The sequence below is a fragment of the Raphanus sativus genome, chromosome 6 (genome assembly GCF_000801105.2).
Source record: "Raphanus sativus cultivar WK10039 chromosome 6, ASM80110v3, whole genome shotgun sequence".
Taxonomy (NCBI): domain Eukaryota; kingdom Viridiplantae; phylum Streptophyta; class Magnoliopsida; order Brassicales; family Brassicaceae; genus Raphanus; species Raphanus sativus.
The window spans coordinates 44,963,638-44,977,774 of record NC_079516.1 but is presented as its reverse complement, the minus strand read 5'-3'; the positions used below and the strand labels follow the sequence as shown (position 1 = coordinate 44,977,774).

At 34.2% G+C, this 14,137-nt stretch overlaps 3 protein-coding genes across 7 annotated transcripts in view; 2 read left to right on the top strand and 1 right to left on the bottom strand.

The window, feature by feature from the left end:
- The first annotated feature begins 6,465 nt into the window (after nucleotides 1-6,465).
- LOC108805947 (uncharacterized) lies at nucleotides 6,466-8,584 on the top strand. The gene is made up of 2 exons (XM_018577940.2): nucleotides 6,466-6,721; nucleotides 7,079-8,584. The coding sequence occupies exons 1-2, from the start codon at nucleotides 6,639-6,641 to the stop codon at nucleotides 8,517-8,519; spliced, it is 1,524 nt and encodes a 507-aa protein (XP_018433442.2). The 5' UTR covers nucleotides 6,466-6,638; the 3' UTR covers nucleotides 8,520-8,584.
- Nucleotides 8,585-8,717: 133 nt separating this feature from the next.
- On the bottom strand, nucleotides 8,718-9,498 carry LOC130496989 (uncharacterized). Of its 2 annotated transcripts, none has more exons than XM_056989765.1 (2): nucleotides 9,405-9,498; nucleotides 8,718-9,306 (listed from the first exon to the last, which is right to left on the bottom strand). In XM_056989765.1, the coding sequence occupies exon 2, from the start codon at nucleotides 9,078-9,080 to the stop codon at nucleotides 8,718-8,720; it is 363 nt and encodes a 120-aa protein (XP_056845745.1). In that variant the 5' UTR covers nucleotides 9,081-9,306; nucleotides 9,405-9,498. The 2 variants fall into 2 exon arrangements, with proteins under 2 accessions (XP_056845745.1, XP_056845746.1); XM_056989766.1 differs by lacking the exon at nucleotides 9,405-9,498 and having other exon boundaries at nucleotides 8,718-9,161; nucleotides 9,248-9,319.
- Nucleotides 9,499-11,206: 1,708 nt separating this feature from the next.
- The window catches only part of LOC130496632 (putative protease Do-like 3, mitochondrial), a 6,046-nt gene continuing 3,115 nt past the window's right edge, over nucleotides 11,207-14,137 (top strand). For 2 of the 4 annotated variants that reach the window (XR_008935788.1, XR_008935786.1), the window contains exons 1-3: nucleotides 11,207-12,207; nucleotides 12,452-12,628; nucleotides 12,704-12,952. Coding sequence is in view for 1 of the 4 variants with exons in the window: in XM_056988858.1 (XP_056844838.1) it covers nucleotides 12,099-12,207; nucleotides 12,452-12,628; nucleotides 12,704-12,846 (429 nt within the window). In the remaining 3 variants the exon portion in view is untranslated. Of the gene's footprint in view, nucleotides 12,208-12,451; nucleotides 12,629-12,703; nucleotides 13,732-14,137 lie in introns of those variants that run through there. The other 2 variants (XR_008935787.1, XM_056988858.1) reach the window with 2 other exon arrangements.

Sequence of the window (14,137 nt, the reverse complement as noted above, 5' to 3'; positions counted from 1 at the left end):
TAAGCTTCCATAAACATTTTAAGATTCAAGACTCTCTCCAGACATCTTTTAACTACTATTTATATGTTTTTTGTGCAAGGTTAAATACACTTGAATCCTCCTTTGAAACCTAAAGAAACGGAGAGGCTTATCGTTCTTGTTTAATTACTTCTTTGCATTCTTTATTAACATAAATCCATCATCATCAATGGCGAAAGCTGTGTTCTTGAATTGTTGCATAGTTCTTCTTATTTTTACCACAATCGTATTTCATGAGATCGTACCGACCGAGGCAAGACACTTGAGAACTCATAGAAAGCCAATCAAAAACAGGAAAACTACTTTCAGGGTACACGACGGATCCGGTGGCTTGAGCACGACCGCCGTCATTTCGGTGAAAAAAAGTAGCATTAGCAATGAAGAACACGGTGTTGATCAGTTCCGGCCAACAACTCCTGGAAATAGCCCCGGCATTGGCCATTCCACTAAAACATAATGAATTGAAGGATCTACACACTTGCCTTGTGTAATTTGTTTATCTTCTCTTCTCTTTTTAAAATATTTGTTTTTCTTTAATTATTAGTTAATGTCTTCTATTCGATCTCGTACATATAATCAAGCGGTTATTCATATCATTCTCCATCTGGCTTTTTACGTTATAATTATGTTTGTTAAAATAAGAAATACTTTAGGGCAAAATCGGTCTCCAACAGAAATAGTATTAATGTTTAGTTCTATAGGTTCAAGTTAATAATTAAAAGAAAAAACTTAACGTGGGAGTCGGGAGAGATATATACATTTGCTAAAATAGTTTGGAAAATTAAGGTTTGAATTTTCTTACTACGATTTCAGTCACATTTGGCTATTAAATATTAATATAAAGGTCCTATATTGTAAAATTATTCAATTTCTTCCACATGCCACGATAATATTAATCCAGGTTGTGGTTCAATATCAACCGGTTATATATTAAAGACAGAAACCTTAAATAAATAACCTAAACTTAATTAAAACAAGATTTGATACAGACAGAAAACATTCCGTTGACTACATAAAACCAGAGTAAATATATAAGATCCCAAAAAGAAGAAGAAAAGAGAGTGAATCATGAGGTTGGTGGGCTCTCTGGAGTTAGGACTCAAGGAGTGAGTAATATAAAAACTAAAAGTACAAGTTGGTTGATATCTGTATATAGTAATACTACATACGCTGATTAAAGCATATTCCATTTTATTAAGAATACCTATTATTACTCTATTATTCTTTTACGATCTTATAAGAAAATTGTTTTTGGAGTTGACTATTCTAATCGCATTAACAATATATGCAGAAGAAACTGCGAAGTACCATCCTCGATCGCTAGAGACATAGACAGGACGATAAGGAGCCGAATTCAAACCTCCAGGGATGTTAATGTATACACCACTTCCTCGATGATGCAGTATTGGATCCAATCGGCTTGACCTCTCCCCTTTTCACCTCATCTCTGTCATTACTGCATCTCAGGACTCTTCACCCATCGATCGTTCTTCTTACTCAAGGGTTCTCAAATTTGGGGCTTTTCTTGGACCTTTCTACTGTGGGTTGGGTTTCGTTGATATGTGTTGTAACTATGTATTGGCTAAGACCCACAAACTAAAGCCTTAGTTAGGCTTGTCTTCTTTTATTCTCGTGCATTTTAATAGAACAGTTTCTTTAAAAAAAACTGCAAAGTATATCAAGCAGGCGACTATGCCTTTCATGTTTGGTATATGATTCTACGTTAATTCTTACTTGTACATGGAAATTTTTGTTTATGAAAATGCCTAAAATTCAACACATATATACAATTAAGTTAGCTAACTGATAAATTATTTTTGAGTGAGATTTCCACTTTGCTGAGATTTGAAAATTTAGCTCAAAATTTTAAGGGATTTAAAATCAAATCGGCTAAACTTTGCAATAAACTTAGAAAACTAATATACTAAAAATAAAATAAAGCAGGCTAAAAATTATGACTTAATAAAATAACATATATGCTTCATTATCTTCTATTCTTAACTAGTTTTGCTCAAAACATTGATACTAGATTCTGTACTGCAAAAATGAAATTGTACTTACTCCAATTTGATATTTGTTTGGTTTGAGTATACCAATATTTTCTTTTTGTCAAACAAGTATACCAATATTTTCTATTTTAACATTTAGAGCATCCACAACCATTATCTATCACAAATGTTCTTGCTATTAAAATAATAATATTTGTGTAAAAAGCATAAGAGATGAAGAAACATAAAGAGAGAGGAGAGAGACTGCTCTCAAATGAGAACACAAAAATAGAAAGTGAGAAAATGTTCCAATATGTGTCATTTTGTTATTGATCTGATTTTTATGTATTTTTAATTTATAACACAAAATTATATTGGTTTTATAATCTAAAAACTTATTGTTAGAGGCTTAGAGCACATTCAATGGAGGTTTTTAGCTCTTAAGTTCTAGTATATGTATATGTATATATTATATATGTGCATGAAATTGTGGAGTTCTAAACTTTACAAAAAAATCAATTTAAAGTATATAAAACTAGATATTTTGGGTTGAATTTTCTATAAGATTTTGAAATTTCGCAATTACTAAAACTTACAAGATTTTATTTTTCGTAGTTGTCCATCCGGAAAATGTTGACAAAGTTTTACTATCTTGTAACCCAGAAAATAATACTAAAAATACACTTTTGTTAGGCCGTTACTAAATGCACCACACATAATAGACTTTTGATTAGGCCGTTATTGGACTTGAAGGCCCGTTAAATTGGGTCAATATGACTTTTTAGTAAAACCCATTAGTTTCAACATCCTCAACTTTCTCGTTTTCACTTTCATGATACATCTTCAAGGACTCCAGAGTCATGGGTCCCTTCACTATTTAGTGTGTAAGTTTCGTCATTATATTTCAAAATTTTCAGCTCTTTTGTCTTTGCAGCTTCATAAATTTAACACACATTTTTTTTGAAGAAGAGTAGGGATTTAATTCTTAAATAATAACTATTCCACATCCCTAGTGAGTGTTAAATTAGATGAACTTTCAATCTAAACTGAATGGTGATAAAATGAGTATTCATCTATCTTATATATTATTAAAGATTATTTCAAACGTAGAATATAAGATCTTTGTCTCTGATAGTGAGTATTAGTACTTACATAAACGAAACTGAAATAAATCAGGGTTATAAAAGAAGACACGAAACTTAAATCGTAAATATTTATTGTGGGCTGAATTCTGACTGACGAGACTTATAGGTCTGTGGGGCCTAGAATATTGGTCGCCGTCAATACATGATTTAATGGCTCGGTTGGTGTAAGCAGTTAATTAATAATGAGAATCTTTGGTTACAAATTATTTCCATAAGTTATAAATTATTGATGTGTGATTAATACGTCATTACATTTTAATATTTTATTTGTTGGTCAGATGCATATCATATAATACGTCAATGGCTTTCGTTAATTTAAAAACGCCTTCATGGTCCACTTGATTCTCAGCCGTTCGATCATCATACATCTTTAGAAAGATGTGACCTTTTCGTGGGACCAGAACCGGGAATCGGCAATGTGGGCAACACGTCGAGAGGAATCTCTTAGACGACGATAAACGCCGTTAGGCATCGAGATTCCCCGTTATAAACTCTGTTAATGAGCTAACCGTTTAGCAACTGTACCGGACCGTACCGGTTTTGTCGTACGCACAGAAAAGTCCAATACACTCGCCTCGCACTTGTTTCATTACGATTTTGCCCCCTAAAGGCCGATACGGATTTTCATGCCACGTCTCAAGCAAAGTGTTTATGCCTTTCTTTCAGAAATTGTTTTCTTAATGTTACTTTTACCACGGAACCTTGTTGAAAAAAGCAAAAAAGTTATTCACCCAAACACGGTAAATGTTGTAAAATATTTTTATTAAACGCGTTGCTATATGATCAATTCTGTCGTTTAACTATGTTTAATGTAAAGTTCTATTACATAATCGGCTGACAACATAATTTTATATATACGTATTATACATTGTCTATGTATGCAAACTGGTAGTTAAGGTTTTTAGTTAATTTGTAAGTATTTAAAATTGTTAGTATGTCAGTGTATAGTGGCAGTGGCGATACTGCATGGAACAAAAGGAGGGACAGTTAGCCCCATGAAATTTTAAAATTCAATGTAATTATTTTACAGTTTAGAAATGCCCTTGTGTCTTTATATATAAAGAAGAGTTTTTCTATTTCATAAACGTGTCATGTTAGCAAATAAGTGAAAACAAAATAGATACATCAACGAATTTAAGATATAACATTTTTAAAAAATTATAGTTTTATTCAGTCATATTTATATTATTTTATTCATTTCCTTACAACCTGTAAAGTGATCAAACTTTAGTATATATATAAAGAAGAGTTTTTCTATTTAATGAATGTCTTACGTTAGCAATTAGGTGAAAACAAAATCGACAAATCAACGAATTTAAGATATATTCGCATTACTTTTTAAAAATAATAGTTTAATTAAAATTTAAGTTATATTTATATTATTTTATTCATTTACGTATCCGTTTGTAGAGCGGTCGAACTTTAATACATAGTATATTTGTATTATTTTTTATTTCTGCATCGGATCAAAATAATTTCTAAATTTATCATTTTATGCGAGCAGAGTTGAGCTTGTGAAATTTTTTTTAATGAGATTTCGTTATATATACATGTGTGTGTGTTTTCAGTATATCAACATAAACATAATTATAGTAAAATGTGAATAAGAACTTTAGTTTATGGAAATGATAAGAAGTATCTATGTTTATTACGATTTAGATGGAAACAAATAGTATACTATTAAAACTATGTTTAAAAGATCATCTATAAATTTTTAAAAAAGTTATTTAAGAATTTGAAAATATTTTATTTCAAATAGGGCTTCCAAAATCTAATAATCAGCTCGGTATGCGAGACTCCAATGCAGATGATGTCTAACTTTGAGTATTGATGGTTACTAAACAAAAATTATTCTCAACATATATATATATATATATTTTTAATTTTTTTTAAAAAACACACACATATATATACATATATATATTATTTTTTTTTTGAACGTTTTTGTAACATATATATTTTTTCCTAAAGGATTCTCCGCATATACATTCAGCAGATACGTTTTTTGTTTTGTTACCGGGGCCAACAGGCATTCTTGGATTAAAAACCATACAAGAAAGTTTTTTTTTTTAAGGTTCAATAAAAAAGTTTTTTTTTGTAACTCCATACAGGGAAGTTTAACACTCTACATGATGTATACAGTCTATTCGAGGTAGGTGTAAGGTAGACTTAAGCTCATTTTAGGATTAACAAACTTCCTCAAACTGGGAATGGACACATATCTACATTACATGGTGTTTTTAAGTTTTTTTATTCATCTTTTTATTTATTTATCAATTATAAAAACATACGTTCTAAGGAAAATTAAGTTTTACTCGAAAAAATTACCCATGACAGTAACTAAACCAGTAGTCCAAAAAATTGATTTGAAATATAGTCTAATGAAAAGATAGAAGGATATATGAACTATGTTTGAGTAAGATGAACAATGGACTGGAGAGAATGCATATATATATAACCTTAAGCAAAATTTGAAAGCATCCATATTTTTCTATTGAGGACCGTTCGTTAATTATACAAGTGACACATTCGCACATTTTTGTTTGGTATTGAAACTATGCTTTCAGTAGGTTTATAATTTATACAAAAGAAAAATATCTTCTAAGTTAGCTAGCTGATGGACGAAAGAAAGGTTGTTGATATTTTCAAATAATCATCATAACTAGACACAAGTAGATTTTAGATTTAAATCTGGCGTACATAGATAATAACAATAACTCGGATATGTGTGTAAAGTGGATTTCTGCAAACTAAGAAAATGTTATAAGATCCGATGAAATAATAATCTATGAAATTATAAAAAAAAAGATTCAGAATCATGAGAAAGAAAAAAGAAAATTTAATTAAAAACAGCTGTATAAATATTATAATTAGGGGAATAAATATTAAAATAACCCTTATTCTATAATAGATAATCTATATGTTCTATTTTTACCGAACTAAAAACAATAGCTTTTAAAATCTGACCAGAAATGTTCTATAAAATTACTTTATCAATTTACAGAAATCATATTAAAAATCAAATAAAATCCAAATAAATTTAATATTAGCGTAAACATATTAATAAATCTCTTAGTTAGTAAAGAGATTTGGACAAAGATTTATAAATTAAATGACAACATGGTTTGGTAAAGATTTGTGTCCCAAAAATACATGTCTGAAAATGCCAATACAAAAAAAAAAAGTAATTTGACACCATACTATTTACGAACGGACCAAACCAAAGAGGGAGTTTAAACAGCTAGGTCAGTAGAAGAGGGCAAATAGGTAATTTCGGAGGGAAGAGTATGTCATCTTGTTCCTCTCCTTTAATTTTACCAGTCTATTGGTCCTCAGCCTCCCTTCGCCTCAGGTGGCGTCTGCTCTATCATCCCCCCAACAAAATCGCTCCTTTTTTTTTTCTTTTGATTAATTCTTACAAAAATAAAATAAACTTTTTAAAAAAGCTCCGAAATTTCAGACGATAAGTCGTGTAGTAGATGATTCGATGCTTCTCTCAGACATGGACCGAAAAACCCTAGCGATTACGCCTCCACTCCTACTCCTTTCCTCCTTCTTCTTCCATCTTCGGTACTATCCCTTTCTCTTTCCTCGCCAACCTTTGTTTACGATGATGAGTCACTGTTGTTTCTTTCTTACATAAAGCTCAAAGATTCTCGCCAAAGTTTTGATTTTTATTGTTTGTTGTTGGAATCTCTGCTTCATTTTTTTTGTTTTGTTTTGTTTCGCTATCAATAGGAATAGTCAAATCTCTTCGTTTGTCTCTTTACTGTTTATAGAACGCTTTCTTGATTTCTTCAAATGACATTCTCTCTTTTTTGGCTACTATTTTTAAAGATTGCATTTTTTTATGGCTATGTTGTAAAGTAGTTTGGTGAACCCTCCCTGATTATTACATATGTTTCTTTCTTTTTGTGTGTTTTGCAGAGGAGCAGCATTTGGTTCATCAAAGGCCTTTCATTGTCTTATGCTTCTCTCATGTCTCTTGCTCTCCTCAGTCAACACGCTCCATAACTTGGCTGACTATGACTCTCTTGGCTCCAACATTGCCGAAAGGTTTCAGAGCTTTAATGGTGGTGGGAATGTAGCTGTTCAGAATGTTTGTCCCAGTTCAAACCTCCTCTTCTCTTTGCTTCCAGGTTTGGGATCAGAGTATCAGTTTGATCCTCTTGTCACCTTCTTTAGTCCTTCTTCTTGTCCTGGCAAATCATGGAGTAGCTCTGCTCTGAAGAGTAACAACAATCTATCTGGTGTTGTGTGGCTGTCTCTAAAGCCTGTCCACATCATAGAGTTTCAGCCTTTTACTGGATTCTCACGCATAGGAGGAGGTACCACACCTTTGTCCAAAGAGCTCTTTGCTAAGAAGAAGAACACAAGGGAGCTGAGTATCTCTGTCTCTGGCAAACAGTGTGAAGGGTTGTCTTCAGAACAAGTGGACTCGATCAAGTTTCTCTTCTTCTACCAGACCGGACTCACCTGTGCATCTGGAGTTGCTGTTTTTGCGGTCCCTATGAAGTCCACAGCGCCTGTTCTGATGCTTAGTCTCTGCAAAAAGCCAGTCTCTTGGTGGTTGCGAGCCAAGAAACTCTCCATCGCGCTTCTAATAGCCGTCGCGTTGCTTGTTCTGATATTCTGCTTCAACGATCACTTCACCGAAGAGAGAAACAACATTGCGGTTGGCAAAGGTGAGAAGCCATCTACAGTCACAATCTCTCTTGAAATGGATACTCTGCTGAGATCCATAAGCAAAGAGACGTTGCAAGTGTCCAACGAGGTGGTTTCCGAGAACAGTGTAAAGCCAGTTTCTTCTTCTTGCGGAGGAGGAGGAGAAACATCGGAACTCACTGTAAAGACTGCGAAAGACAAGAAGAGGCGGCGTAACAAGAAGAAGAAGAAAGGAGCAGTCAGCGAGTTAACAACAACAGATGTTTCGAGCAGTCAGAGCGGAAACTCAACTCCGAGATCTCCAATGTCACCAGAACCACCAGCTGCTGTCGTTGTTACTCAAGCCGCAACGAAGCCTACTACTACTACTCCAAAACCTGTGCTGTCGCACTCAGCGACGTTTCCTGTTTCAGGTACCAAGTCAGTGATGATCAGCTCTCTGGCTCCAAATGCGAGAGCTCCTGGACCCAAGTCGAGAAGTGAAGTGAAAGAAGAGGAAGAGTATAGGAATTATGATATATGGGGAGATCACTTGACGGGGCTTCGTTTGATGGATAGGTTTAAGGAAGTGAGAGAAGGTAGAAGCAGCTCATGTTTTGGTGAAGAGGACGAGTTTGTGAGTCTTTTTGTTAAGGGTCCTCATCACAACTTGTTACCAGGCTCTCATGCCAACAAACCAATGGGTCTTCTAATAAAGAAATAAAATAAAAAAAAGAGATGATATTATTATATAATAATGCAAAGCCCAATGGGCTTTATGAGTGGTTCCAGTAGCATGTTTGCAGCTCAAAGGTAGAAACAGTGAAACTATTACAACGGTAGATCATATACTAAAGAACAAATTGAAAAGCGAAATTATTTTTCAAACATACATAATTAGAAGAAAAAGATGATTTCTCGATCATTCCTTCTCTTCATCAACCTCCTCGATAACAGCGACTCCACCAGCAGCATTGAGCTTGGCAACAAGGTCTTGAGCTACTTCCTTTGAGACATATTCTTTAACAATGGAAGGGACTTCAAAAAGAATCTCATAACTCTCGCTCATGTAAAACTGGTACAATACTGTCTTATCAACTTCTGTAGTTTTGGCCCATGCAACTTCTCTAAGCACATCATGAAACTTAGACTCTTCAAACTTCATCAACTTCACAAGAAACCTCTCATCTGCTCCCCTTGGAGTTTTGGGAGGGGTTGGAAGCCCCAACGCTTCACTAAATATAAACCTATATTCGTGCTTTTCTTCTTTGGTTAGGCGTTTCATATCCTTAATCAACGACGAGACATCCTCTCAGGAGGCAATGGTCTATCAAAGAGATCTACCTCCACGAGTCTAGGGAAAGGCCTACCATTTGAATCCCTTAAATCACCCCGATCGGGGAATGTACACAGCAGACGTCTATATGTTTCCGAGGGAAAGTAATTTCTTACAATTGATGTTAGGAAGAAACGACCTTTTCCAGACTTCATCATATTATACATATATGTTCCTGTAACCGAGACCAACAAAACAAAGAAGCAAACGGTTAAAGACAGAGAGCATTTCAAAAGATTCATTAACCTAAAGATCAAAACCTAGTAAACCTACTAAAGATCAAGTTCGAGAGAACGTTATCACAGCCTCCAAATCAAATATACATATATGATTTCACAGACCGGACAAGAAGATGATCCAAAATAAAAGATATGGATTTTACCCTAACGGCTTAGACGATGATTAGGGAAGACGTCTAAGAATTTATAGGGTTGTTACACATAGCCTCGACCAGGCCCAATAAATAGAATTTAAAGCGTCTAAATATTTTTTTAACAATAAAACGTGAAACTTTTAACGTTACTTAAACAAATTATAATCATACTTAACAATCATGTGAGTTAAGACCGTGTCCGTAGGCGCACTCACAGGTCCAGCGAGTGCATCAGAGCGTTTGATACTTGATACTTCCCATTCCACAGACGATGCAACCTCGTGACGACAAAAACGCAAATCTCTGTTGCATTGTAGCAAATCCAATTAAAATCAATATCACTGAGTGAGCTCCAAATCATTGACCCTCGTAACGAGACGCAGAAGCCATCAGATATAATGACCATCTCAGTTTGAACCAATCTTGCCATCCCAATTTCATTTCAGTTAATTACAAGTGAACATCATCGTTGACTCTGTATCTTTAGAGAATCTAAAGACATTTAAATTCTCTAGAATAGGATAATCTGATGTCGTTCCTACACGAGTGTAGTAAATGCCATATCTACTTGGGTCTCGAACCTGAACTCTTGTGGAACTTGAATGGGAGAAGCATTTGCTTCCTTTGTTTTTTTTTTCCTAATTGTCTTCTACCGTTGTCAGTTTTGAGAAGATATACATAAATAATCCAGTCTTATCCTCATTAATTAAGAATTGCAAAGCAAAGAAACGAACTTTGAGATAGGCCCCTGTTTGTTTATTTATGCATCACAGAAAAAGAAAAGAGAATCCGAATTCATCCAAAATGGTTCTCAACCGTACGTAAGTCTAATATTCTGAATGGATAGCCTAAAATGCAAAAAAAAAAAAACAAATCTCCAAAAGTAAAAAATAATCAAATTAAAAAAGGGCAGATGGGATATTCTCAAACCTACATATAGGCATGCAAGACTAGTGGACTCTTCACACACCTTTACAGTGCTTCCTTTGGTGCTAGGCAGCTGAGAACCTGTATTCTGCCAATAAAGAACTTCATTTGTTTTGAAAGAATGTTCTACATTTCTCGAAATCCGAAGAAAAAAGAAACGGTGTCAAGTAAATAGAGGGAAACCAATAAATAAATAAATTAAAAAAAAAACAAATTACGCAAAACATTTATGTGCCATGGTATTCGTTCCAGAACACAGATTATGTTGCCATGATGTTAGGGCCTTCAATATAAAAGACTCTCAAGGGATAGTGAAGAAATTATATTTGGCTTTATTGAAGAAATTAAGTTCCAAATGAAACGGCTGTCAAAGAATTTTAGTCAGTGAGTGTGCATATGTCACAAGACACTCTACCAACTTGTCAGAAGATGAAACAAAATTATTCAGCTGCACAAAACAAATGACATAATTCAATCAGATGTTAACTTGTCATCGGGACCTCTTTTATATACGTAGGCACTATCACAACTCATAATATATATAGATAGACACAAGTGAAAAGTGTTTTACATGTAGCCACAACACCAGATCATATAAAGGTAAGTCTCAACACCAAATTGAAAAGCGAAAACATAATTAGAAGATGATAATAGTCTTATGCCAAACACACACAATAAAAGACAAGCATCCACATCATTAGGACAATTTCTCAGTCATTCCTCCTTCTCCTTCTCCTTCTCCTTTTCATTCTCATTCTCCTTCTCCTTCTCAGACCTAATCATTACACGTTTTTATTCTTTTGAATACTCAAGTATTCATAGTGATAGATGTTTTTCTTGTTGGTTGATCTACGCGATCATGATTACTTTCTTAATTTTTTTGTGTTTCATCCTAGACTTGTTTAGGAGTCGATTGAATATATGTTTTTGAATACATGTTTTTATATATAAAGATCTAAAATGAGAGTTGTGTTGATTTCTCCTTTTACAATATCTAAAAGAGATGGATGTTTCCGAACCATTTCAATACCCGTTTATTTTTCTTTTGAATACTCAATTATACATAGTGATAGATGTTTAACTTTGTTGGTTGATCTACGTGATCATGATTACTTTCTTGATTATTTTTGTTTCATCCTAGACTTGTTTAGGAGTCGATTGAGTATATATAGTTCTTTTTAATACATGTTTTTATTTATAAAGTTCTAAAAAGAGAGTTGTGTTGATTTCTCCTTTTACATGTATCTAAAAGAGATTGTTTCCGAACCATTTCAATACACGCTGTTGTTCTTTTGAGTACCCATTATACATAGTGTTAGATGTTTTCCTTGTTGGTTGATCTACGTGATGATGATTACTTTCTTAATTTTCTTGTTTCATTCTAGACTTGTTTATAAATATATATATATATATATATATATTGATCTAACAAGACAGTTGTGTTGATTTCTAATTGTACTTAGATAACAAGGTCGTTGTTTCTGAACCATTTCAATACTCTATTTTTTATTCTTTTTAACCTTCTAATGCTCCATATACACAAGGCGAAACCAGGCTAAAAAAGCCCAATAGGAATGAACTAATACTTGCGAAAGCCCACAAGACTAAACCTCTGCATCCTACATCACCTGAAACCCTTGTCACTCGAAACTGTACCAAACAGAGAGATGGCGATATGGTGGCGTGGTCTGAGATCCGCGGCGGGAAGACTACGGGCTCTATATCGGATTCCCGCTGGGGAGATGTTGAAGGATGATGTTCCTGGTCTCAAGAAAGGTAAGTACGCTCTTGTCTTCTGTTCTTATTTCTTGCCTTTTTTATCTGATTTCACATCTTGTTATGCATCTTCTGTGATTTGTATGCTGTTGTTGTTTGGAGCGATGACAACTTTGCAGATTTGTGGTGTCTTTCTTTTGTTAGACATTGCTCTTATTCTTTCTCTTGTGTTGTTTGCTAAATCGTTTTAAGTGTGGTACTTCACTTATATGCGATAGTAATGTCTGTGTTCCAATGTCAAAAGGAATTAAGATGACTAGTAGAAGACTTCTCTCCACAAAACCAGATTGGTACCATCTTTCTGATACAGATGGAATTTCACGTTCTTTTTCTTCTGTGGTTCAAATCTACTCAATTTTTCGGAGGGCAAATGTGGAGTACCCGTGGTCTGGTTCCACTAGCACCCATGGAGTTGGTTCAGGTAATTTAATGCTTCAATTCATGGCAGTGTTTCACTTCTGTTTTTTTTTATTAATTCTTTCTTTGTAATTTGTAGGTTTTATTATCCAGGGGAGAAAAATCATCACAAATGCTCACGTTGTGAACCAAGCTACTTCAATCCAAATGAACCAAGATACTCAGGCGTTAGCTTTACAATCCCAGAACACGTCTTTCCCGATTGACTCTGCAACCAGCTAATCACAGACTTTTTTATCAACAAAGACAAGCCGAAAGAGTCTATGTCCTTTGGACCTAAAGCACCAGCACCATGCCAGTTGTTTTGCTGAACCAACGCCATCCACTGGTAAGAATACTTAGACACTGTGACTCTTGACTGAATCAGAAACATAAACAAACCGTTAGCTGTATCCTTCTCCCTCTTACTCAGAATCTCCTTAAGATCCATCGAACAAAGCCTTAAGTGTTGGCCATTTCACATAGATTCTTAATCTCCTAAGGTGTCCCTCAGAAGCCAGAATATACAAGCTCTTTCAACAAAATCTGAACACTACACTCTAACAAAGCATTGGTTCCAAACAAAAAAAAGAAGAAAAGTAGAGGATGAATCGTTCCTGAGATTACAAAGCCAACTCTGATTCCACTTAACCCAGAACCCACGTCCTCCATTTAATCGATCCCATCAATCCAATTCCTGAAAACTACAGAAATAGAATTTGTTCCACACTTGTTCCAATTAGACAAATATCAGAAGTCCTAAAACGTTAATTTTATACAAATGAAAAGTCCAACATCGGTAATTAAAACACCAAAATCTGAAAAGGGAAATCATAACATTCATAATATAAAAAGAGTCTCATAGCAAATCTCAGAAAAAAACTTTTCTTCAGCGCCTCTTCAACTTTATACTTCAATCCCTTCTGAACAGTACTTCATAATTCCATTTTTGAGCAAAATTGAATCTTTTGCCTCTTCGCAACGGCTTCGGTCTACGATTACCACTCGTCCGCCTCAAAGACCAAATCGCAAGTACTGCACCGAACACTTCTGGATTTCTACACAAAGTCCCTTAACTGAATTGACATCCACTCTATTGATCGAGTAAATCCAATATTGATGGGATGTTCAAGTTACCTTCAATTATACATACAAATTTACATATCAAATTCAGAAAGGTTTACATTATCAACTTAGTTAGCTATTTGAACACCGGATTGGTTATCGATAAAAACGAGTCCACCGAAAATACAATAATCTGCACAATGAATTTACCAAGGTCGATGCGAGCCTTTCTGAATAATTGAAGAGACCAAAAACATCAATCAAAAAAAAACATAACAAAAATATGAATTAAATGAATTAAACAAAAAAAATAGCAATAATGAATTATCTTGCTTGTTCATTTTATTCATTATTTTGTTATGTTTTTTGTTGATTGTTTTGGTCTCTTCAATTATTCAGAAGGCTCGCATCGACCTTGGTAAAATCATTGTGCCAGATATGTATTTCGGTGGACTCGTTTTTATCGATA